A 26976-nucleotide genomic window follows, 5' to 3' on the forward strand; every position below is an offset into this window, starting at 1 on the left:
CAAACCACTCATTTTGAACAATTAAAACCCAACTCAAAATCCCAGTTTCTATTATTATTATTTGTTTTGTACTGCAGTAGCTCCTGGGGCCCTGATCCATGACTGGGGCTCACGTGTGGGTAGGCTGGATTTGCTTAACCCCTCCACTCACTTAGTAGTTCTATCCCCAGGGCCCGTTCAGTTCTCTGCTGTGATTTTCTGTTTGTAATTTCTACTGGTCTTGGACCCACCACCGAACGTAGCTTGGTTTGGGGGTGGCTCCCCATTAAGCGGAGAAGTTGCGGTTTGAATAGACCATGGAGATTAAACACCCTTCAACTCTGCGTGCTCCCAGCGACATGCAGGGGACACTTGCTCTGCACCTCTCCATGTTGTATATCGATTTGGAGCTAGCTGGAGTCTCTCTGGGTATCGCTCCAGCACCTTCATCAATACTAAATCCACATACGCTTTCCTGAAACTAGTTCCCCATGTTAATTGGGCTCCTGTCTCCCCTTTCTCTGGACAGCTGGTGTCAGCGGTTGTGGAATACGGTGGGAAGCGAGTCCGGGGCAGCGATCTCTTCAGCCCCAAAGATGCTGTGGCCATCACCAAGCAGTTCCTCAAAGGACTGAAGGTATTAAGATCTTTGCCACGTGTTCCCTAGCAAAGCACAGACAAGGAAAGGGAGCTGCCGTGTGGCAGTAGTACAAGGTGTGCGATCCCAGCACCACTCAATAGAGCCATCCCTAGCCCAGCAAAGGGCAGATGGAGTGCACAGGTGGCCAAGAGGGCAATCCCATGGGACACCACATGCTGCAGCTTGTGTACGTTTCAGCCAGGGCTGCCCTTGAATAAGCAATCTCCAGTGGCTCTTGCCAGCTCTGGAGGTGGAATTCAGATTGCGGGGTGGGACCAGTGTGCACCTTGTCTCTGAATTTCCTGGCTTTAAGGAGTTCAAGTATTGGTGTGCTGGAAGGGCCGGGGGTTAGTCTGTACCAACAATCACTGTGTCCGTTGGATGCTGTTCCTTCTGCATCGTGGTTTCGCTGGCCTGCTCTCTTAGCTTCCTGCCTTGTTGCATCTGAATTAAAATTATTTTCCGTCTGTATCACAGGGAGTCGAGAACGTGTACACGCAGCACCAGCCCTTCCTGCATGAGACTCTCGATCAGCTCATCAAAGGAAAACTGAAGGATGGCCAGTACCCCTACCTGGGTCCCAGCACGCTTCGGGACAGGTATGGAGGGAGCAGGCTGGGGATAGAAGAACCCCTTTGGGGTAAATAAGGGATAGTTAATGCCTGTGTCCAGTATGCTCGGGAAACATCATGATGTTTTGTTTAATGATAACTGTCTGATGTGGGAGGGGACTCAGCAGCGCTCAGTCTTGACTTGGCTCTGCTCCCTCTGAGGTCAATGGTAAGAGTAATAACAGCAGAGATGCAGAGTGCTTTTGGAAATCTCACCCTCTATCTTCCCCTTTGCCTTCAGACAGCTGCATGCATGGAATCTCCCTGTAGCTCTGCTTTCAGAGTGTTAGCCTTTCTCTCAGATTGATTCCTTCCAGCCGCCTCACAGCAGCAGCGCTGTCTGGAGGCAAAGCAGGGAACTGAAACTTGGTCTCTGTTTCCCAGCTCTGCCACTGGTTTGCTGTTTAACCGTAGGCAAGTCACTTAACTTTTCTCGATTTCCCTGCCTGTAGATTGAGGATAATGCCTGGCCTTGCCCCAAGGTGGTTGTGAGACTTCACCGTAATGTTTGAGAGGCTTGACCTAATGTCTGGCCTTTGCAATGTGGCTAGTAAGCTGGCTAATGGTCCTAAATGGAAAAGACTGGTGGCTCTTTGAGGGCTGAACAGATACATGGTCAATGCAGTCATTAAAGGCAGGTGTGGGTTACGATTTAATGGCCTCAGAGAGGGAGGCATGGCCTTATGTTTAAGGCACAGGCCTGGGAAGCAAGAGACCTAGTTTCTACTCTGAGCTCTTCCACAGACTTCTTGTATGAGCTTGGACCAGTTACTTAACCCCTCTGTACCTTAGTTTCCTTATCTGTAAATCAGAATTTCTGGTTTTCTAATATACTTGTTTGAGGTGTTTTAGCCGCTTCCAATAAACAATTGATTAGAGGATAAAAGCCTGCTATTGCTGCCAGCTTAGAGTTACTCCTTTGACCGCAATGGTGGAGACCTATGCTTCTGGTGCTGAATATATTAGGTTCACTCCCTTTGACGCGCCCATGGTGGGTTGGCACAGAGATGCTGTGAGGCTTCCTGAATGTTTGTGAAGGGCTCTGCGATCCTCTGGGGAAGGTGCTTTACATGCAGAGTATCACAACAATCATTATTCCCTTCACATGCTGGATGCTGCCAGCTTTTATCAGCAGCTGCCACATTTTTATTGCGTCAGAAAATAAATGCGAACTAATAATTCTCCACAAATTGGGTGGCTGTTGCAGGGCAGGCTGGATTAATTTAAAACTGCAAACTCATATCGAGCAGAAGGGAAGCAGACTTTGGGACTGAGGTTCAGCAATATCGAGCGAGTGGGAGGGGAGGAAGTGGTGTCCAAGCGTACTCGTTAATTTCTCTGGCTCTGGGAGGCACACCCTGCACACCCTGCCACAGAGCGTCATGATCCAGCTGATACAAGTGAAAACGTATTTCAGAATGGAAAGGCAGCCAGATTCCACACCAGCCTGACAGCCAGGGCCATTAACCACTTTATTTCTGAGGGAGAAAAGAATTATAGGCACACAAGAGACAAATTGTTTGTGTACATGCCAGGAAATCTCTGCCTCATGCCAGAAGCTCCTTTAAAAATCCATTTGTGGATTTTGGGGCTCATGGAAGGGGCTGCTGGGAAAGGGAAAGGCATCAGATTGTCCCAGGATGGATATGAAGATAACAGAAATGCAAGCATGCTCCTAGGAGTATCAAGAAATGCAAGTCTCCCCCTAGGAACCACTCCAGCCTGGCCCTGGAGGGACCACCTCTAGGCAGAGATGGGACTTCAGTCTCCATGGCCTGTTCAATCCTTGGCCTCTTTGTCAAAGAGTTCTGTTCTCTTTGACATGGGCGTTTGCCCAGTGGCTCTGAAGTGAGACCCACCAACTCATTTCACACAGGCCACCCACCCAATAGCAATAACCACTTCCAACTGCTACAGATCTGCGCTTGATTGGAGCTTTGAGCCATCCAGTCCCTCTGGCTTCATTTCAACCCTCTGCCATTAAACACATTGGTTTCCAGTGAGATGCTCCCAAGAGGGGCTGGTCTGCAATGGGGTGGTATGAGGTGCAAGAATCTGGCCTTCGGGCCATCACGTCACGGCCGTGCTAAGGGAATGTGAGCAGGGTTTAATTCCCAATGAACAAGAAGTTCAGAAACTCCTAGATCCAAAACAAAATATAGCTGAGATGGAAGAAAAACAAGTTTCCACATCCCTCCCCCCCACTCCACACCACGTAACTGACTTAATCAACACGGGGAGTCCTTATAATGTCAGTAAAATAAATAAACCCCAAACGGCAACAACAGAGATGCCAAATCTAATTCTGCTCTAAGATCTTCAGAGCAGGTCTTCCCGATGGTTAGCGCGATAATCCCAACTGGGCCCTCTAGGCACTGGTGCAACATTAAATAACTGCTGCATCGTGGAGCCTCAAAAAGACTGTCACAAGCCAGTGCGGCCCGTTGGATGGCGATAGCGAATGGTGCGGCGGCACGAGGTTGGCAGGGCTGAGAGCTGGGTGTACCCAGAATGGCAGCACCTTGTTGTAGCTGCTGGGGATTGTTTAGAAATACACCTTCTGTCTCTCTTTGTCAGAGGGAGAGACAGTGTGGCCTAGTACACAGAGCTTTTGGCTGGTACCTCAAGAGACCTGGGTTCTATTCCCAGCTTGGCCACTGGCTTGCTGCGTGACCTTGGGTAGGACACGGTCTCGCCCTGGGCCCCATCTGTAAAAGTGCTTTGAGAACTACAGACATGCCAGATAAAAGCTGGGGGTTATTTTCATCTTTCTTAAAGTACAAAATAATCCAGTGCTTGGTTGGTTTTGGGGTTTTTCGAGGGCTGGTCAATAGATGCTGAAAGTTACAAGGCAACTAAACATTGGCCTCACTTGGTCTTGTACTGCTTCCAAAGAGACAGGAGTCCTCTTGGCCAAACCCACAAGCACAGCTGGCCGTGTCGGCAGCAAGGCCAAAGACCAGGTGGGCCATGTAAACTGACCTGCCTCTTGCTCTTAGATGAGGTCGGAGAGTGGCCGTGTATTTTTTCCCCAATGCCACTCTGGCATCAGGTTCAGCAGCACTGATTCAGAGCAGAGCACCCCCTGCAGATATTCAGACACCATTTTCTGCCACACCACTGGCCTGATCTCCCGTTCCAGGACCTCTTTGCCTCGTGAGGCTGGCTCAGAGCACTGATGGGGGAGAACATACACCAGTGTGTTTAAGGCACTGGAGCGCTGGAAATCCAGGACTCCGTGTACAGCTGGCCCAGTGGTTAGGGTACCAGCCTGGGACTCAGGTGAGCTCCTGTGAGACGTGGGGCAAGTTGCTTAGGGTACATCTACCCTTCAAGCTGGGAGTGATTCCCAGTTCAAGGAGACATACCCGCACTAACTCTCAGCAAGCTAGTGCACTACAAACAGGCTAGCTGCCCCAAGTACAGTCCCGTCCGAGAGGCTAGGCATGCACTTGGGCAGCTAGCCCCTGGCGGTGCCTACAATCTATTTTTAGCATGCTAGCTCAGTCAGAGCTAGTGCCGTCTCTCTTCTTGAGCTGGGAATTATACCCCCCCATCTCCAAGTGTAAACACAGCTCAGTCTGTCTGTACCATGGGGATAGGAGCCCAGCCCTCCCACAGGGGTGTTGGAAGGATAAATAGATTAGATTGTGAGGTACTTAAGTTCCAGGATAATGGGGACCATCTAGGTACCTTAGATTGATAGAAATTTAAAGAGGCCTTAAAAATCTACCCTGAAATGTTCCAAAGGAACTGAGGGAGGAACCACCTTCAACTTCTTATAAACTTCACAGAATTGATAATATAGGCCAGGGAATCACTTAAAATCCAGCCCAGGGCACACCGGACTATTCTGTGCTGCTGCTTGTGATTTCAGAGGACGAAATTTACAGTGATTGATGCAAGTTCAGCAAAAGGGCAAGATGAACGCTTTGTGTTTCATGATCAAAGGGAGGCAGCCACTTGAACGGCAAAGAATTTTTAAAGGAGCGTGTGTGTGTGTGAGAGAATCTTCTCTCTGTAATAAATATTATGCTCTTGTGGGGGAGGAGACGTTTATGGTCCAAATTAGCAGGATGGAGGGGAGGGGAATCTCTGTAACGCATTGAACAGGGTTTCAAGCAATTCCCCTTAATCTTTCACTTCCAACTCTCGTTTCTCTGTTGTTTAAATGTCATCCTCCTCCTATTTGCCCTGTGTGTGCAGGCCCATCAGCGCTACAGCTTGAGTCATGCTAGCTGCAGTTGTCCAAAACTCATTTGTATTACAGTGGCACACAGAGGCTGCAGCTGAGATCAGGGCCCCATTACGCTAGGTGCCGTACATGCACGCAGTAAGTCAGCACCCCAAAGAGCTCACAGTCTAAATAGAGGAGACAGACACAGGGTGGGAGAAAAGAAGCTTATTATACCTGTCTTATAGATGGGGAACTGAGTCAGAGAGAGATGAAGTGACTTGCCCAAGGTCACAGAGAGCCTGTAGCAGGGCTGCTATCTCAAGTGATCCTGCCCAGTACCTCACCCACAAGACCGTCCTTCCTCCTAAAACATGTCAGGCTTGATTCCGCCACACTTTCTTGTTTGCCAGTGGCTTTCCTATGCAGCTGTTCAGCGTACTGTCCCTGTTTGGGGGACTGTGTTAGCCAGACCTGTGCTGTGGGCTACCAGGAGGCTGCCATTTGGGGATGCACCCTGTCCAGAATAAGAAAGCCACTATGTTTGGAAATCATACAATACCTATGGTCCTTTCTTCTCTGCAAATGGGTGGAGACACATACACATGGGAGTACAAATAACCAATGAGACAACTTTGGTCAGTTACAGTAGGCAGCAGTCTGAGCACACCATCCAGCAGCCTGACTGTTGTCAAGGTTTTAGCAGGCATCACAGCAAAGGAGGGATTTGAAGGCAGATGTTTATGCAGACTGGAGCTTCCTCCCAGCTTGTGTGGAAAATATAACAAGTGGGCAGTAGAGACTGGCACCATGGGCCAATCAGAGGCAAACATTAGCAGCACTATAGCAAATGAGAGCAGGGGTACAAGAACAATTTTTATAGTGGGCGGGCTGAGAGCCATTCAACTGAACTGTAAAATGGAAACCACTTCAAGCCAGGGGGTGCGCCAGCACCTTCCTGCACCCCTAATTCCAGCATCTATGAATGAGAGGTGATAGGTAGCATGGATTGGCTGAGAAGGGCCTTGCAGACACTTTCAATCCGTTTGTTGTGATAGAGAAGGGGGAGCAGTGGAGGGTTTGAAAGGGAAGGTTGACACAGTCAAAGTGAGGGGCTAGGAGAACAATTGATATGAGCGAGGTAAGCCTGTAGTAGTCAAGGCCAGAGAGAAGGATGGTGCAATAATCAAGGTTGGCCAAGAGTCTTAGCTGTATTCTAGAAGATCATCTGACTTCAATGACGTGAAGTTCCCGTTGACTTCAGTGGGAGCAAGATCGGGGCCTTAGTTTGGAATTTGTGTTGCCAGTTTTCAAGTATGTGTAAAAGTGATCTCTCCATGCAGCAGATAATAACCGATAATGCTTCTGTGTTTCCAGCCTAAAGTCACTCTGACCTTTATAGGCATTAGGTTAAGCTGCAAACTAAGAGCTGATTTGCTGTTGACTATTACTAGTAGGTCTGTCTTATTGTTCCTGGTTTCCAGGTTCCTCCATTCACATAACATTCCTAGGATTTCTTTTCTCTCGATCAGTTGACCCATGCATCTTTCCAAATGGTCTCCATCACTGTATATCTGAGCCTTTGCATTTTTCATAGTGGAATCTCATTTTCTGCCAGTATTTCAAACTTAATTCCCTGGTTTTTTGGAATGTAGAATCTGCCCTGCCAGATCAGGCCAGTGATTCCTTTAGCCCAGTGTCCTGTCTCCCATGGTGGCCAGTACCAGTGGCTTCAGAGAGTGCCGCTATTGGGAAAAGAGACCATCTTGTTCTGTGTCTGTATAGTGCCTAGCACCATGGAGTCCCAGACGCTGGCCGAGGCTTCTAGGCACTAAAGAATAATGGGCCCAAAGGAGAAGCATCTTCCTAACCCAAAGCAGTTAGTGCCCTGAAGCAAGAAGTTTTGTATCCTGTGGTAATTCAGTCCTCACATGTAGTCCCAAGTGCTTGACTGCCAAGTTAAGCAACCTGATGCTGATCTCCCTCTTCTGGGTCATGATGTTAAGTATGACCAGACCTTGCCAACGTATTTGTAAGGCCACTTCTGCTTTCATTTACGCTACTGCAGGGGTAGCATGAGAGGAGGAGTAATGTCAGGATGATCTGCGTTGATAGTTGTTATTTTCATATGTGTTCTGGGTTCCTCCTTAAGCCGACTTTGCTGGTACAAGATCTGGGATGGATTTTTAAAAAATCTCTTTAGTGCCATTGGAAACAGCCAAGATTTGATGGTCTCTGGACCCAGGGACAAGAACAGCCAATGCCAGACCCCTCTGTCTGAAAGCGCATGCTGCTCGCTCTCAACAAACGCAATTCCCTGCTGTGCTGGAGCCGTTAGGCTAGTGTGTGTTCTCGACCTCATGCATTGGGATTGACTTCCTGCATGGTAACGTAGCCCTGACTTCTGGGACAGCTCGCTGCCTGCTTGGGACTGCTGTACCACCTACAATCTGTGGATCTCAAAGCACTGCATAGTATGAGTTGTGGTGGTGCCTGGAGCCTTGGAAACAAGGGTGACCGTGCATGGTGACTGTAACCAAGCCTGGAGCATGCTGAGATGCCAAGAAGGAGGCTGGGTATTCTGAAGGAGCCAAAGGGAGGTAGTTGAGGGTTTGAGGACATAAATCCCTTAGGCCTCATGAGCTGAAGCTGCTTGGAAACTGACCCCCTGGCTGAAGTGGGGATGGATGGAGGTTATAACTAAGGGACCATCTCCAGGGGCTAAATTGATTATTTTGTTTGCCTCTTGCTTTGCTGATCCACTTATGGTCACTTGTAATTGTCTGGTTGGAGACCAACCATTGTGACCCCATAGCTGATGGGTATTATACCCAACTCCCAGAGGAGCAAACAACACTTGCCCTGGTGTAACACAGCGAGTCCTCCTGGACCTGAGAATAGAACTCAGAAGTCCTGACTCCCAGCTGCGTACCATAATCGTGCAACCACATTTCCAACTTGCTAATGAAGTAGGGATTTTATTTATTAACCTTGCAGTAGCGCGTGCACACCCACCCCATCCTCTTCTTCCCCCCCCCCTTTAATTATTATAAAGTACAGTGTCACCTGGTGTCATCAGCCCCTCCTTCTAGCCAGCAGTGATTTGGCTGATCTCTCAGAGGCGTCACACAGATGTGAGTCTTGAAGAGGGATTCAAAAATACTTTTCAGTACCGCAGATAATGGCTTATTAGATTTCCCTCTCCTCCATCCCCAAAATAGCTGGGCAAATTTGCATCCAGTTTCCAAAGAGGCATATCTGAACCCAGCTAAAAGCCATGGCACAGCAGTTTCCATCCTCCAGGGCTGGCTCAGTGACTCACATCCTTGCTCGTGCATAGAAACTTCATCGTCTGCTGTAGTGAAATATTTGAACCTGGATGGTCTGAACATGCAGTTGCTATATATAACCCGCTTATCTTAAGGCTGCAGTGCAGAAGATTTCACAGCCTGCTTTCATTCAGGGGACTGCGTAGCTCTTTGGGGAGTGATCGCAGCACAGAATCCTGGTTTGCTGGGCATGTTGTGAATGCTATGTACACTGTGCTGGTGAAATCCCGATAGTTCTACCGCCTTATAACTGCTCCTGACGGATGGCCCAAAACATCTGCACGATGAACCGCACCGTTGTGTTTGCAGTGCTCAAGTGTGGAACAGCTAGGCTGGTTTATTTATGTACCTTTTCGTGCCTTTTCTACAAGCGATGCACCTCTGATAAAAACCTTGTCCTTTCGCGAAAGCTACACAGCTGCAGCTGGGAGTCTCAGGAACCACCATCAGCTGTTCCGAAGAACAGCAAGAGATTATACAGTGACTGTAGATGAAACTTGTGTTGAAATCTGTTGAATGCATCAGGAAGCAATTTCTTTGTTTAATGGAATGCTATGAACCACATTTTCCCAGGTGCCCTGTAATATTGGGTGCCAAAATTTTAGGTGCCTAGCACCTGATTTTCAGAGGGGCCGAGTACCCACAGCTTCTAAGAACTTCTAAAGTCCGGCTTGAGGTGCCAGAATCTAGGCACTCGGTGTTAGAAATTACTTCTTGAGAGTTTGGGCCTAAATGGGTTGGAAGTTAGAGATAAGGGTTTTGTGGAGAAAGTTACCATCCTTCAGTTCTATCATCTTGACTTGTGCTCTCATCAAATGTCAGGCTAAGCAAGGTTGGTCTTGGTCAGTATTTGGATGGGAGTTCTTCCAAGCAGCACAGGTGCTACAAGAAGTAGTGTTGAATACTCTCCCCTCTCAGTCAATTTCCCTTTCTTGTGCTTGGGGAAACTGTGCACTTCCGGAAATGTCATCTCTTAGATGGAGTGCAAACAGGTCCTGATCTCTTGTCTACCTTAGATCTGCCCTGTAGCGATACCATGAGGGAAGAGAAAAACCCTAATGTGTCTTTAATTTAATCTGGGACAACAAACACTCAAATGCCTTAATCATAATCATGTGTGTTATCGCCTAATGACAATACAGGGCAGAATTAAGGTTATTTGAATGCCTCAACTGTGCATTTCTCTACCTTGTGTTTGGAATTCCTTAAAATGTAACCTTACCTCTGGATTTTCTGGGATTGTAATACTGGGTTTTGGAGTAATTACAATGTCCCTGTAATGTTTATCACCCTTAAATTACTGATTCGGACCCTCAACCTTAATTTCATTCTACCAGTTTGCTGTCTTGGTTTGCTGTCAGTTTGCTGTCTTACTGTGGCTTCCTAAATTTCCACTGGCATCTTGAGTTTGACTGGATAGGCTGCTATTCTTAACACTGGTATGGTAGTGCTGTGCATTCTTAAATAGCTGCTACAGTCCATCCCAGAGGTGGCTGCATTTCACTGATGGGTAAGATAATTCCTCTGTAATGAATGCACTTGGGATTCGCTTGGGAAAAGAGAGTCACATTGTTGGCTCTTCTTCTGACAGCAATGTCAACCCTCTACCAAGCAATGGCAGCATCCGGGGCCTTGCGGGTTGGCTTTCCAGTGGAGGAGGAATCAGCAGCATGGAGTCTGCATGCATTTTAAGTGCCAGGGTCCATCGACTTTGCTCCTTGCACAGACCATGCAAACGAATTCCTGCTACTCCGAGTGCTGCAGCAAGCAACTCCAGTCTAATAGAATACCCGGCTGCAGGACAGAGCTCAGGCTTGAGGGATGGGGGTTCACAGCAGAAAGGTAACTGAGGTAGTATCAAGACCTAGCTGCCCTGTAAAGAGAGCCTTTCTGACTCAGGCAATGTACATTATTGGTCGCCAGAGAGGATGACACAGCACTGCATCCTGTAGAACCTGCACAGTCAGCTCTAGGGTTCACAGATCTTTTTATATGACAGCAAAGGTAGCTCATGAGCCAGGACCAACTTCTTGTACCTCTGAGCCAGCTGGGTGACTTGGGTGGGGGGTAAGAAATGAGGTAGGGGGTGAGAAATGAGGAGGGAGAGATCAAGGTGCCAGCTTTTTTGAGGAAGCAAAATATTCAGGGCCATGTGTGTCTGTCTGCATGTACCGAGGTAAAGGCACCCCAGCCCTGCTGCATCCCTGCAAAATCCTGTGCTCCATGGCTGGCTAGGCATTGGAATCTCAGAGGTTAAACTAGGCATAATCTGCTCAATTCTGTCATAGATTTGAGCCAAGATCAAGCGATCTGCGGTGCCATCGCTGCCCTCATTGGACTCCTAAACTGACCTTCATTTAACAGCCCCAGCAGTGTCATGCTCATGCATTAAGCATCGGTGGATGTGTCATGGTGGAACATGTGGGGTGGACACATTTCCAGCACCAGATCTGTGTCATGGTGGAACCCTGTGGGAAAACAGAACCCGCCTGGGTGTTGCTCAAGAGGTGCTCCTGCTTTTTAAGAACCGTTAACACATTGTGTAAGAGTTTAGCAAGGCACAGTGTTTAAGTCCCACATAATGTGCACTGCTACTGCATCACTGCCTCTCCAGAGCCCTGTATATCACAGAAATTAGACACTGGGAAAATCCACTGGATCGTTGAATCAGTTTTCTGGGCAGGGCAAAATTTATCCCTATGCTGCGTTGTCTAATACTTTGTGCTGCTCAGTTTCAACAGCTATCCCTCTTCATTGCAGGCCTCAAGATATTATTGTGTTTATCATTGGAGGAGCAACCTATGAAGAGGCATTAACTGTCTATAACCTTAACCGCACCACCCCCGGGGTCCGGATCGTATTGGGCGGGACCACCATCCACAACACGAAAAGGTAACAACGGCTGAAACCTTATTCCATGTGTTTTGAAAATGGTTGACTTGAGCCTCAGTCTGTGACACTGAGGAGAATTTCAGCCCCCAGGGCAGCATTGAACAGTCAGAGCTCTGGTCTAACCACCCAGCGTGCGAGGTGTAGCCCCAAATGCCTTGTTGGCTCTGGGAGAGATTCTTAAGCTGAAAGTTTAAGAACTTGAAGGCAAAGATAAAAGTTGTGGGGACAGAGAAGCGTACATGCATAGTTTCTCCTGCTTTGAATTTGCTGCCCACTATAATGTGAGTGGGAAGGCAAGGGAATGCCTGGGAATCCAGACCACATGCCTGATTCTGCTCTGTCACAAATCAGCAGTGACTTTGCTGATGTCAGTGGAGTTCCGCTGATGTAAGTGAGATCGGAAGCGGGCTCTGTGCCTGTACTAATGGCAATCTCTGTGCTGCCTGCAGATCTGCACCGTGCTGACTGCTCTTCTCATTGCTCTTTTAAGAAAGGAGCTTTCATTCCCAATTTCCTTCCTTGGGAGATGGGCCATTTGTACAGGCTTGATCCTGCAAGATTCGGAGAACTCTTGGTCGTGCCAAGCATCCTTAATTCCTTTGTTTCCCTTTGTTGCTGCCCCTAAAACGTTTCAAGCAGCTAACTCCTTAATAGAGCCAATGGGTTTTGTGCTGGGTAGCGCCGATGGCGTTCCATTTCTACAGCAATGGAAGCGAGTGATCTGATCCTAAAATTCTCTTTTTGTTCCTACAAATACCATCTTGCTTTGTCCAGAAAACAACTGAGACTTGTGCGATGTGATCTGCTGATGAAACTTACGAGCCCAGTTTCCAAACATGGGCACCATATCTCAGCCCTGAATGCAGATCAGAGCATCCAACTGCAGGATTTGGTTATCCTAATAAGGTGGAAATTAGGCCATAAATCTGTGCCACCTCCTGCCAAGGGGTGGGGGAATGGGCAAGAAAACCACTTCCTCTCCCGTACCAGCTGCTAGCTAAGCAGAGAATCAAGAATTCTTTCAATTCCCCCCCCCCCCTCCCCCTGCCCATACCCCATTCTCTCCCCTTTCATAATTAAGTCTCCTTGGCTAGTAGCCAATCAGTGGATTGGGAACAGGAGGCTAAAGTTAGAAGGAATGTGACAGGCGGCCTGAATCTGTCCCATGTGCTCTGTCAGAAAATGTGGTGAAATCCAAGAGCTGGGACAATCCCTGGAGTTGTCCAACAGCTGCTTTGAACTCAAAGGGACACTGCTCTGCAAGCGTGGATGGAGGGAAGGCTTAAACCTCGGGTGAACCTCTACTTTAATGGTCTGTGTTATAAAAAGTTTGGCTACTGAGGGCTTTTTTGATCTTTCTTTTAAGACCTATAGTGATAAACTCAAGGAGATCAATCTATTTAGCTTAACAAAGAGAAGGTTAAGGGATGATTTGATCACTGTCTGTAAGTACTGACATGGGGAACAAATATTTAATGATGGGCTCTTCAGTCTAGCAGAGAAAGGCCTAACACAATCCAGTGGCTGGAAGTTAGACAAATGAAGTTAGACAAAAGTTAGAATGGCTGGAAGCTAGACAAATCCAGACGGGAAATAAGGCATACATATTTAACAGTGAGACTAGTTAACCATCGGAACAGTTTTCCAGGGGTCAGGGTGGATTCTCCAGCACTGACAATTTTTAAATCCAAATTGGATGTTGTATTAAAATATTTGCTCTAAGAATTATTTTGGGGATGGTTCAGGATGTCAGCCTCGATGGTCACAGTGGCCTTAGGATCTATGAATATAAGACTTCGGTTCAAATGTATTTATGTATAGGCAGGCTTATAAAGTGGCTTGGTTTTTAGGCCATATATGTGCATGTTGCTACTATAACTAACTATCATGCTGGACTTTTAAATACCTCATTTCTGCACCTCCACCCTAAATTCTGTCTCCCACAAGGTGTATTCAGGTTGCACATCTGCTTGCACAACAATAGTTTGTATTGTATTGCAAGGTCCAGTGGCTTTCACCCCCACTTCCCCAAACATGTTTTTTCACATATCTGCAGTGTCCACTCTGAAATCTGTTAGTTTTTCCTTCAGTTAATAAAGCCATTGAATAGGACAGGCCAGATTGAAGTGGCTCTTGTGAACTGGGTTATAAAGGCAAGTCTGTATTAGCCCACATTCTGACCAAATCCTATCCAAACTAGCCAGCTTGCCATTCTCCACCCTGCCCAGCTGCTCTCAATTTTAGCCTTCACGCTAACCTGCATTCCTAGTAACTGAAAGATGAAGTACTTCGCAGTCATGCTCACTGCTCTTTGTCTGATAGGCCCTCAGGAAAAAGGGAGTTGCTAAAATGTTGTCTTGGAAAGATGTACCCAGCGTGTAAAATTGCTGCTACAGTGAAAATATCTGGCTTCATTGTGCCTGAATCACTTTAAAACCAGTTTCCTGGTGTTCCATTTACTCTAACTCCCAGCAAGCAGCTGAATGCACTTTCCCTCCCAAGTGCAAGAACTTGTGTAGGCCAAGAAATCTCTGTGTGTGATGCAGAGGCTGGCAGTGCACCTCTGGATTGTGTTGATCAGTTTCCAAGCTTATGACAACTTCCTGCAGGATTGGAAACTGGTTCAAAGCCCTCCCACCTGGTGGCTATTAACCAGTGATGTTTAGAGATGCTAGAAGCCATAAGCAGGCTGGGTCCCCAAATTAGAGAAACCAAGTAAAACCCAGACCCTATAGATCTTGAGTCTGGAAAAGGAGCCTAAACCCTGTAAAATGTTCTCAGCAGTGGCTTGTTTTCTTTTCCTCTGGCTTTAATATTCCAGCTAGCACAATACTCCTGCTTCCATAGCATCTTCCATCAAGTCATTGGACAGCGCTTTACACACATCGAGGCTGTGATTCCCACTCCCCCAAAGAGCATAAAGGAGTTAGGCACCTAACTCTCATTGGAAAATTCCAGCCTAATTAATTAATACTGCCCCTCCCAGCAGTCTTGGTTCAGGGAAACATTTAAGTATCTACTTAAGTTCCTCCCTGTTCGGCCAAGCACTTAGTCATATGCTTAACTTTAACCATTGGTTTCATAGGAGTTAAGCATTGGTGTAGTGTGTGGCTGAACAGGGAAGCTTTCCTTTATTGGAGCCTCTCTGAAATAAGTGTTACCATCCCTGTCTTACAGATGAGAAACCGAGGCACAGAGGGACATGAGTTGCCCTAAATCCAATGATGAGGCAGTATTACACTCAGGAATAGAACTCATGTTCTCTGACTCCTGGAGGCCTGGGGATAAGCTCCTCGCTCCAGAAGGCTGGCCATGGGCTGAGTTTAATCGCCTCTATCTATGGCTGTGTCCATGCTGCAGCGTAGGCTAGCTGCCCGAGTACAGCGCCGTCAGCAAGCCTAGGTAGATACTCAGGTGGCTAGCTTAGGGCTGCCACGGCTATTTTTACCGCCCTCTCTCGAGCAGAGCTGGCACATGGACATCTGCCCAATTACGCCTTCCCCATCTGCAGTGTACATGTGCCTCATGCTGTATTTTAGGGCCTTGGTGATACTAAGCTGACACCCAGTCACCGACCCACAGTCAGCATTTTGCAGAGGCCCTGTGGGGCTGTCCTGCCAATTGCCACGGTTGCTGTTTATATAGCTCTGGGACGCGCAGGGAGAAAGGTGGCAGATGCAGTTACCAGAGAAGATTGTGGCCTCTATTTCAGAGACCTGAAACTTTAGCCTTTCCAGCTAGTGAGTTAGTCCATCCCCCATTCCACATCTTCCAAAGGCAGATCCTGTCACTGCTGGCCATGTGCTGACTACAATGGAATCCATCTGGCCATGTGCTGACTACAATGGAATCCATCCTCTCTAATGACCCTGAAACACAAACCATGAGAAGAGTTGGAGGCCCAAGAGGTTTGTCTTGGAGAACTTGCATAACCTGGACAATCGCACAGAACAGTGAAAAGGACACTGTTTATTTAAGGTCCTTGTCTGACCCCTGTCACCATCAAATCTGAGTGCCTCCCCATCTTATGTATTTATCCTATAGCCCCCCTGTGAGGCAGGACAGTGTTGTTATCCCCGTTGTACAGATGGGAAACTGAGGCACGGAGAGGTTAAGTAGCTTGCCCAAGGTCACCCAGGAAGTCTGTGGCAGAGCAGGGAATTGACCAGAAATTTTCTAAGAGCAGGTTAGTGCCCTAACCACTGGACCATTCTTCCTGTTGCGTCTCCACTTGCTGGTGATGGGTCCAAAATATGAACCCAAACCTTGCCCCTAAGGATGACACTTTTTCTTTTCCAATGTCGTTCCCCCTCTCCCCCAACTCCACTACACTTTAGATGGTGCACTTTAGAACAAGGGATTATGTTTTGGACCTATCACTCGAGAGCCCCTTGAATTTTAGATTCTTCGTTCTTGTACCACTGTTGCTTTGAATTTACTAATGCCATTCAGCCAGCCTTCTCAAAACACACTGCAAATATTTGTTTTTGTAGGACCTACCTCAAGGTCCCGTCCCCACTTCCATTTGAATCATATACCAGGCAACATTTAATTGCTGTTTCTGAAACTATCCCGAAAATACTGTGCTACAGTTGCAGCTAAACCATGCTTAGATGCACCCTGTTGTCAGCAAGGGTAATTTTGCTGGTATAGACGAGGTTCAAGTGATGCAGAGAATTTTGGAAGTGTTGAATAGCTCTAAGAGTCCCATAATCCAGGAACCCCCAATTTGAGTCACTTGAAATTTTGAGGAAAGCTGCTTCCTTGTCCCCATATCCAGTCTGCCCATTTTGAGACTGATCAGATTTATTGGTGAGTGGCAAAACTAGGCTTATAACAAAAGCCCCATTGCAAATCTTGATGGCTTGACAGCCTTTTAATGAAATATAAAGCAGTGGCAGAGGGTAACTGATAGCAGAGCTCTCCTGACAGGTATAACTTTCATCCAATATCAAAGGCTGAGACCTGCCCAAGAAAGAGGATACGTGTAACTGACCAGTGATCTGAACTACATGGACAGAAACACACGGGAGACTGTGCTTATTGGAAAGACTGTGCAAAGAAGCTGTGGTACCGTTAACACCTCTGTTGAGCAGCTCTGCATTTCCTGTCTGTGCCAGAGGGCAGGCAGGGCTCTTTCACCATATGTTACTGTCTGTTTGATGGTAGGCTTAAAATTTCACTGGCTCAGTAAGGAGACCTCTCGACGTTTACTCCAGAGGCTCTTTACTGTCTCCCTTCTACCAATTTGGGAATGCCAGGGTGGCTGTGACTGCTGACCCCACCCCTCCAGAGGCCATAACCCCACGTTGAGAACCGTTGCTCTGCTTGGTTTTGAAAATCTCACCCTTCATTTTCAGTACTCACTGCATACTTCTGCATCTGGGGGCTGGAGGGCCAGGGAGTGTGTACGTTGCGATGACAAACACATAGGCAAGGTCCTTGATTGTTAAGAGAAGGAGCTTCTGTTTGATCCAGGTCAGAGTCATTCAAGGGCTTGGAGGAGTGGAGTGATGTGGTTGGGCTAGAGATGACTTTTCCATTGAAAAGTGTTGATTAGGCTAGAGGAGGGCAGAAGAGGTTGCATGGTCCAATGAATGGATATGGCGCTGGACTGGGAGCCCGAAGACATGGGTTCTATTCCTTCCTTTGCCACTGACCTGTTATGTGACCTTGGGCAAGTCATTTGCCCTGTCCGTGCCTCAGTTTCCATTTCCACCCTTTGTCTGTTCAGGGTATGTCTACACCATACAAGCCTGCCTGGAACCCGGAGTCTGTACTTGCATTGCTAGTCTGTGCCACCGCTCTTTTTAGCTGTGCTAGTGTGGGTCCGGCTACCAGTGCAGTGCAGACACATCCTTCGATTGGAAGCTCTTCAGGGTAGGGACAGTCCCTCATTTTGTGTCTGTGCCTTGCTCAGTTGGGTCCTGATTCTGGTTGGGATCTCTAGGTGCTACTGTGATGCAGTGAATCATGGAGCAATCTTGCTAAGAGATTACCTATATTAGCCTTAGTGATGGTGTTAGAATTACAGGGCCCTGCGAGGAAGGTAAACCATAGAACTGAGAGATTTATACTGCTGCCCATCACCAGTTTTTCTAAACCAGCTGGCATGTTGACTTTTTGGTCTGGGATCCCACAAGCCGAGCGCTGATGCCTCCCTTTCGGGCTGTACTTAGATTCCTGCTGCACTGAGTAATGTCAGCTAGTTAGGCCTTCTCCTATGACTGCAGTTTGGTGCCATCTCTGAATTATTTACAGAAAAGGTAGGATACAGTAACACAATTTGCATTTCAGAGAAGCAAATAAAAAAGATGGATGTTGCCTCTAAAGTTTGTTACTGCAGAGTCCTGTCCACCCATCTCTGGATGGGGATTAGCAGGGATCCTTGTCTAAAAAGGGCACAAATCAAAATGATTGGGGTTTTTTGGTTTTTTTGCTTTCACCCACTGGGTGAGGCAAGCGTCCCTGTAATGATGATGATAAACAGTGTTTTCCATCCACAAATCTCAAAGCATTTTCCAAAGGAAGGTCAAGTATCATAAGCTCCAGTATACAGAGAGGCAAAGTGACTTGAACAGAATCAACCAACTTCTAGTCTAGCAGCGTAGCGTCTGGACCATGCTGCCTTTGTTGCTGCAGGATTTGTCCAGGGAGTTTAAAGAGCCTGCGATTCCAACCTGCAGAGCACAGGAGTATAGTAGTGTCAGTGGGCATAATTGGAGCACTTTATTAAAATGTCAGGGCTTTTCTTATTTAAAAATCTGCACTAGATAGCCGAAGTGCTACATATGGTCAGCTGTCTTGTATGGACACTTACAAAGGACATGGCGAAGACTCAGAGCGTTTGAGTTATGGTATTCTAGAAGAATGCCAAAATCAGCCGGATAACCAAAACGGTGAACGAAGAGGTGATGAGAAGGTGATGAAAAGAGCACAATTATTCAGAGCCTTGGTAAGAGAATGTCATTTTGTGGATACATAGCTTGCTGATAGCAGAGCAACTTGCTTCCGACGCTCCTAGGATCCGGCAAGATCGCAGATAAACCAGGGAGAGGAAGAAAACTAGTTACATCGGAAATATCATCAGATGGACCGGTCTCTAAAGGAAAGCGGACGTTTTAGAACTCTGTTCAGAGAGCGAGACAGGGAGGGTAACAGATGTCAAGCTCTGCACCAGAGCTGTGAATTGAAGACGAAAATACAGTTTTATTAAAATCTGAAGTTTAGCTCTAAACATAAATGGAAGTGGCTTTGGCAACCTGGCCACCAAATAGACAAAGGTCTTGTGTCCTACATAGTCATTCACAGCACAAAGTTGGCATAAACTGAAACCAGATCAGAATAGCAGCATCCTACACCCACTCTGCACTTGCTCTTCTTTGGTGTAAATGATGACACAAGGTGCAAGGCAATGAAGGGTCCAATCTATAGTGTATGAACTTTGGTACCGTGGAGAACTGAGACATCCCATCTCTTTCCCAAGCCCCTTTTCCTCTGCAGGTCACTGGTTCAGATCCAGCCTGGATTGGTAGGGATTGAAAGTTGTTCTCTCCCCAATTAGTTCTTTGGTGTCACATAGGCGAAAGGATTTGGTATCGCAGACCAGTTCCCAGGCTTTCCTCTTCCACAAGCCAGCCATCTCAGAGCTGGCACAAACTGGTTCCTATTGGGTGTTCTCAGAAGATGAGGACATGGCTGAGTGATGCAACAACGCCTGCCAGACAGGGCATCAAAAAGAGGGAGAGATGACTCGATTAGAGTAGAAGGACCTTCACAGCGAGAAAGAACCAGGTACTAAAGGGCTCCTTAGTTTAGCAGAGAAAGGCAGAACAAGACCCATGGTCTGGAAGTTGATCCCAGACAAATGCAAATTAGAAACAAGGCACAAATCTTTACTGATGAGGGAGACTAACCATTGGAACAAACAGCCAAGGAAAGCAGCAGTGGCTTTGGCATCTCTTGATGTCTTCAACTCAGGACTGACTGTGTGTCTGGAAACTGCTTTAACCAAAGTGATTTGGGCTTAGTCCAGGGGTAAGGGGGAAGAATTCTCTGGCCTGTGCTATACAGGAGGGCCGACTAGCTGATGTAATGGTCCCTTCAGACCTTACAATCTATGAATTTCCGGTCAACTGTAGCATGTCTGCGAGTGTCGTGATCTAGGATGAGGCCACAGAGAATGTCTGTAACAACTTGGGCAATGCAGTGATGGTCCTGAAATGAACTGGCTGACATGTTATCTCATGGTTTCACATTTAGCTGTGATCTCTGATCTTACAAATTATGCAGGGTTGGGCCTGGAACAATACTTGGATGGGAGACCTCCAAGGGGAAAATACCACATGCCACAGGGAGAGAGTCAGGTAGTGCAGCAGGAGATATTCTTCCCCATGTCAGTGCTGAACCAAAGTTCCCCCAGGATGCCAGGAGAAGCTGTATTGCTGAAGGTGCCATTATTCAGATGAGAGATCAAATGGAGGGTCTGGCCCCTTCAGACAATTAAATGAATTCAAGTGTTGTGGCTAAATTTCAGTTTGGCTAACCCCTGGATACTCCTTACCACCTAAATTCCTCCTGCAATCTTAACTGCATACCTCATTTTTATTGTTACAAAGCATTTGCCATACATTGAAAGCAACTGCTGAGTTGCACCCCAGAGGTGATTTGCCTTTGGACGACAGACTCAGTAATTCCTTTGCTGCCTTACAAACTTCAGGAGCCTTTCAGACAAAAGGCACCGTGGAAATGTAAGATTATTCACTAATGGAGGTCATACATTAAATGTGATGAGACCTGGTAAATTTGCTGAGCATTATTGACCCTGCAAGAACAGAAACCCTAAAGCCATTTCATCATATTACAGCACAACAGCTCCATTCGAAACAGCGTGGGGAACTTGTAAATGATCTGTTCCAGAGAAATGGCAAATGGTTATAATCCAGATCCTTTTGGATTCATTGCCTTTTTTGTGTAAATGTTTACAACTGACTTAGAAATCCTGGGATGCAAGGTTAATAGTGTTTTGGGGTTTTTTTTAATGGCCAGAAAGGACCCTCCGATCATCTTGTCTGATCTCCTACATAGCACAGGCCAGTGCATTTCATCCAGTTACTGAGTCCAAACGTCAAATGGGGCAGACTGTCATTATTAAATATTGAATGAGTGACTCAGACAAATATCGATCCCTTGGGGTTTCTTTGTGATATCTGTGCACCTGAAAACTCCACTTCACCCCCTCCTAGCTGACTGCATATTAAGAGGAGGATTTTAACAAAGTGCAGTGGGATCTAAGGCAATTTAGCAGGTGTGACAGAGGTGTTTAATACAAGGAAGCTTTCCCTGGGTTTCATTGTATTTCCATCGCGTTCTAACTCCTCTGGTAATCCACTGGCCTCCCTGTAATGAATGATCTGTTACTCCTCCAGGATTAGAGTTGATATCTCACAATAAACCAGGAGATTTTTATATTAATACTCTGAGCAGCTAGCATAAGCACATTAATTCTCTGCTTTCATTATCTGCTTTCATTGTTCTTACCAGTCCAACTTACACTCTCTGATCAACAGCTGTGATTATGGGGTAGGGGAAGCTATTCTGCCCTTTTAAAAAAAAAAAAAAAAATAAGCAGGAGACAAATGTGCTTTTGGAGCTGGTTATGTTGTTGTGGTTTGTATCTGTGTGATGGGGTTTGTTTAAATACCCCGTGCATTGTATAGGGAATAGGCACAAGCATAAGGTACTGTGAGTGGATGCTTTACAGTATGGGAGCTTTTATTCTCATGGCATTAAGGCCTTTATCCCACTTTGGCAGAGTAAAGAGGCCTCAGAGGGGGAAAAAGTCTGAGTGTAATGTAAAGGAGCCTTAGTCTAAAGGAGAGTCGGGCCAGATGGGGGAGTATGTATATACACATACAAACAACTGGACTGTGCTCGCTTGGTGCATATATCCATACATGCAGAGCATGTGTGCATGTGTGTCTATTCTATATTTTTACACACACAACACACAGGAGAGAGAGAGAGCGCGTGTGTGTGTGCGCGCGCGTGTGCATGTACTAGTGGAGTATGTATTGCCATAAATTCCATGTAAATAAATTACACTTCAGAAATGCAGCAGGTTCTACTAAGTGAGCTTATCTGTGCAAATGAATGAAATGCCAGTACTCGACAAGGAACAGGGGTTTTGTTTGCCAGAATGTTACGAACCTGCAGGCCTCAGGCCTTAATGAAATAAACACTAAAACTGCAGATAAGGTCTCCTAACTGCAGTGGGAGTTAGGCACCTAAATCCCTTTAAAAATCTGTCTGTAATGCCTGATCCAAAATCCAATGAAATCAATAGGGCCCCCATCGGCTTCAGTGGGGTTTGAATCCATGGGCCACAGGGCCTGATCAGGTGAAGTACAGAGTGCTCCTAAGAGATACTGAGCATTAACAGGGATTGAAGGAGCCGGCTGCTACACAGGATTGGGCCCTGAGTATCCCTGGATCCTGTACAACCTGTTCTCAGCGGGGCACTCAGCAAATGTCATTTTGCAGCAGCATTAAGATTTGCTCTGCCGTCCCTGCACTTGCCCTTGCTGGCAGAGCATTGGGTCAGGCTTCTCCAGCGCCCTGCCCTTTCGTTAAAACATTTGCAACGTTAACTGTGTTAGTGTTGTGGCAACAGCTCTTCGGTAGACCCTGGAGCTATTTAAACATTAAAGTGTCCGCTTGAATTAGGCCTGAGCGCATAGCCTGAGAGCAGAGAGCAGTTACTTAGCTGTGAATGGGGAGCTTTCCCATTTAAAATTTAATTGAGAGCCTTTCAGGACATCTGTTCCTCCATGTGATCCTCCTCCGCTATGCCAGTGCCTGGGCTTGGCCGGGCCCCCCTCCAGTGGTAAATGACCAGCATTGTACTTCTTTTGTGTGGCATTCAACTTCTAACCTGCAATGGATTGGAAATGCAAGTTTGGCTTGACAGATTCCCCTGCATCCCAGAGACCTAGTCACTGGCCAAGGCCTTCTACTAGGTTCAATGAAGGCAGCAGGACAGCTTTTCTCTTTGGGCAGTTTCTTCTGGTTGTAGCAGCGAGCCAGGCCTCAGGACGTGTGTGTGTGGCATAGAGTTGCTGCAGAGAGCCGCTCTTCAAAGAGAGAGTGCCCATAGCAGTTCCCACTCTGCCAGCGGGTGCCAGGATCATTTCTCCATGGTGAGAACCACTCAGCAGCTGTAGTCTCAGCTGATAGGGCCAGACTCCAACATCTTCCAACCTGGTCGGTGTATCTCCATCTCATCCCCTCCTCCCCCTCGCTGCTTCACACGCTCCTCTCCTGAATGATGCATAGGGCGTGCTCTGTACGTACCCCAGGGTGTGTCACTTGGCAAGGAGGGGTTCTGAGTGCTGGAAGGCCCATGTTTTTATCCTGGGATGCCCCAAAGTATTAGCTGGTTCTCTTTAATTGCCTTAATGAAGAAGAGCCCCATGTTCGCATGAGAGAGGCATGGCTTCACATCTGATCAGCGCCTTTGAGATGCACAGATCTTTCTGAGAGATGTGATTCAGAGAGTAGTCCCCGCAAACTGGCGGGTTTAACGTGCTAAGAATTGGGTCTGCCAAATGGGAAGCAGACAGACAGACTCTCTCTGATAGTCGTCTGCAGAACAGATGCAATTTGCACCCCCAAATCATCCTCCTTTCTGCTCCCACCCATGGATCCGCCTAGAGGGGAGATCAGCCTCTGTGTTCCATGCAGCCCTTGGCCTCTGTTCTGATACTGCCCAGAGGGCCCAGTTGGTGCCAGCTGCTGTGGTGGTTTTGGGATGTGGATGCCTGTCTTGCTGGGAAGTGGACTGAGACCATCAAGTCTTTCCTTCTGGCCCACTAAAAAGCCATCTGATGGAAATGGTGCTGAGCCAGGCTTGATTCCCAGCAGCACCCTAGGGGTGAAAAGCGGAGTTCTTTTTCCCCTTCTGTTCTATTGGAGCAGAATAAACGCCCCAAACGGCTTCATTTTTTAAAACGATGCCAGTTCTAGTGACTCTCCATCTCAGTGGCCGAGTCACACGAGAGCTCTGTGGAATGTTGCATCAATGGTTGTGCATCACAGGCAAGTTGGGCAGGGACGTAGCCACACTTAGGTGTGTGAGTTTTGCAGAGGACTTGATCTTTGTGGTCTAGTGGTGAGAGCAGAGGTTTGGAAGCCTGGGTGCTCAGCTCTGTTCAGGTACCTGTACTGCACTTCTCACTGCAGTATCTTGAGGATTGTTGCTGTTTTTCTTTGTGACCTTTCTCACGCCCATGCTTGCCATCGTGGCAAGTCATTGGCACGGTCCTAAAAAGAGGGGGCTTGATTCTTGGTTGCACTAAGTCCTGCTTACATGCTCTGGTGTAAATGAGAATTCAGCCTGATGTGTGACCTTCTGGAGCAATTCAGTTGGGAATGATTTTTAGAAAGGCTGAGGATCCGAGCATAGCTAGGAAGGATGGTGGAATGGTTGGAGCTCTAGCCTGGGAGGTGAAAGACCCATGTTCTGTTCTCTTCTCTGTCACAGACATTTTGTCGCTCTGTGCCTCAGTTTCCCCATCTGTACAATGGGGGTAATGGCACTGCCCTACCGCACAGCCATGTGAGAGGATAAATACATCATGGATTGTGAAGGGCTCAGATGCTACAGTGATGGAAGCCAGATAAGCCCGATGGATAGGTCTGCAGATCCTGTTGACTTCACAGGGTGTCGTGCATGTTCTGTTTTAGTGCAGACCAGGCCTTTACCCTCTCTGTGCCTCTGTTTGCCCACAAAATTCATGACTGTAAAGTGCTTGCAGATCCTCTGATGGAAAACGCTAGTAGGGTATAGATACTTGTTAAGGAATTTTCCATGTCTTTATGATCAAACCAGACTAGCTACTTCCCTTGTTTTTAAATGAGAGATGGCAGCTCTGCTTAAAAACACCCTGGTGATGACTTATCGAAAAGGTAAAAGGGCCTTCGTGGCCATGTTCTATGCGTGAAGAAGACCAGGCAGTGACTCACTGTAAAGATAGGCCTGGTGCATGAGAAATGAGCTGCCACATCTGTCCACTTAATGAAATTCTTCTACAGCGGCTCACGCTGAGGATTAGGTTCAAGGCAATTTCACTGCATCTGCCCGTTGGTGGAACCACTCACTAAATACAAACCTCTGGCTAGCGCTCCCGTCTGTTTCTTTGTTTAGCATCATGAACAGTAATGGAAGGGCTGAAAAGCTTGGAAGTATTAATGGTAGATCCTCTGTTTTATAGATATACACTCATAATTAGTCTTTTTTTAATTTAGTTTTATTTACTGTGCAGGCCAATGTCCCTGCATGGCATGGTTCCATTCCTGAATTTCAATCTTAATCGCTGCAGTTGTCTGCAGGATTCAGGGTGAATTGGTCCAGCAGAATAAGGCCAGTGTTGTCATGAAAATGTCTTTGGCCTTATATATTGCTTCCCATCCTGAGGGATTCTAAAACTATATCTAAATCGTGTACGCAGAAGTCCTTTGCTCGCCACTGAAATGCAGCCGCCTCTGGGATGGAAAGTGGCAGCTGTTTAAGTCACATGGCAACACAATTCACTAGTGTTGGGCAAGGAGTGAAGAGAAATTTAGTATGCGATTGAAATGGGGAGGAGTCACATAGAAAGGAGTTCCCCAACTTGGAATTTAGCCAGGACACCGGAGTCTAATATCCTGTCTCAGACAGACATTCCCTGGGATTGTTGCCAGCCATCTGTATGCTAGGGGCTTTACCTCATTTCCAAAACTGCACTTTTTGGCTCCTTCGCCCCTTTTGCACTGTGCTCAAGCATTGGAGTCAGCCTTGACTTCAAAGAGAGCGCGTCCCCTTACCTATTCCCCCACACCCTGCCCTGCAGCACAGCGCCCCCTAATCCCACACTGAGCCATTGCGGTCAGTTTGGCCTGGGATGGAAGAGCACCCACAACTGTCACCTGTTAGATTCAGCCAAGCCCACCTGACCAGTTTCTCTGCTTGCTTGTTCTTTGCAAACCGGTCTGCACCCTGCTGATCTCAGAACTGCTCTAGCACATCAAAAAGAGGAAATTGCCGCACAGCAGTTAAAATCCTGATCTCCCATCACAGTTCCTTGCCCTCTCCCCTTCCTGGGGCTGCAGGTGGAGAGAGCTATTTTCCCCGCTTTCAAGAAATTCACAGTGAGTGTTGATCCTTTGCTAGGGGACCATAAGGCTGTTTTCCAACACTAGATCCTCGTGTGCTTTTGACTTTCAGGGCTGCAGGGCGGCGAGGAGAATAGATACTGGGTTAAAAAGAGAAGAGTGAGACTGGTAGGAACATCTGGCTGTTGAAGCCGACGGGTCGCTGGTCAAACACAGACATGCTGCGACTAATCCCCGGGAACATACTGGGTGCCCCACTGACCCAGTTACAAGAATGTCCATGTGCCACATCCCAGCAAGGGCGTCCCCTACCCAGCAGAGATGTGTGGAGAAGGAGAAGCATTTGGTGCTTAATGTGGCTCTGACTTGCAGCTGGAGGCGGGTTATGCTAGCTTGCAAACATGCTTTATGGATGTTGCAGTGTGTGTGCGTGCGCGCGCGCTGAGGGGCAAGTGAATTGGGCAGACCTTTGCCCAGCTCTCTGCTCCCTGATCTTTATCAGGCTTCTGATCTTTATAGATACAGAGGCCTGCGTCTCAGTTACTTTGTTCCCATATTTGGGCTTTGAGACTCCTTTGTGCTCCTTGTCTGGGCAAAGGCTTATTTGGCCCCCAGTATAAGTTAAAGCGACTTCCAGGATGCCCTAAGTTGCCGTCTGATTCCCTTGGCCCCTTGGAAAGTGGAGAAGAGCCACAGCACACTGCCCTGTTGACATCCCCAATTCACCCTCTGTTCAGGGGCTGGGAGCAGGGCTTCATGCCAGCTCCACTCCAACTGGGCAGGGCCTCCAGGGGGAGATTCTGGCCACTTTTCATGCCCCTTTCAGCATGAAGGGGCTTTAGCAGAGCTGTGAATCCAGCCTCCCATAGATAAAGCCAAAGAGCAAGAGTCCTCTTTAAAAATAAAAGCAAGTCATTCCCGGTGGTTTTGTTACGGATTCCGTCTGCCTGCCTTGAATACCTAAAAATAAATCGAGGAGGCTGAGCCTTGCCACGGTATTCAAAGAGCTGAGTGGCCACAGCATTCACAGGTCCTGCTCAGCCCAGCGTCAATCCGGACGTTACCTGCGCCAGAACACAGGGCTTAAAATGGTGCAGGCATTTGCATCTGGTTCAGTGCCTGATTTCAAAGCCTCATGATTCACGACCTTGGCAGGCAGCCCTGTATTCTGAAGATCTATTTTGGGGGAATAACATTTCC

At 47.4% G+C, this 26976-nt stretch overlaps 1 protein-coding gene across 5 annotated transcripts in view; it reads left to right on the top strand.

Annotated features, from left to right (window-relative positions):
- Positions 1–26976, top strand: part of VPS45 (vacuolar protein sorting 45 homolog) — a 52339-nt gene that overhangs the window by 19816 nt on the left and 5547 nt on the right. For 2 of the 5 annotated variants that reach the window (XM_067569565.1, XM_067569567.1), the window contains exons 12-14: positions 509–616; positions 1097–1218; positions 11494–11625. In XM_067569565.1, coding sequence (XP_067425666.1) covers positions 509–616; positions 1097–1218; positions 11494–11625 — 362 coding nt within the window. Of the gene's footprint in view, positions 1–508; positions 617–1096; positions 1219–11493; positions 11626–14802; positions 15035–16582; positions 16773–25888; positions 26663–26976 lie in introns of those variants that run through there. The other 3 variants (XM_067569569.1, XM_067569568.1, XM_067569570.1) reach the window with 3 other exon arrangements.

This window comes from Emydura macquarii, unplaced genomic scaffold (assembly GCF_026122565.2).
Source record: "Emydura macquarii macquarii isolate MOO-44397 ecotype Brisbane River unplaced genomic scaffold, CSIRO-AGI_Emac_v2 contig_2924, whole genome shotgun sequence".
NCBI classification, from domain to species: domain Eukaryota; kingdom Metazoa; phylum Chordata; order Testudines; family Chelidae; genus Emydura; species Emydura macquarii.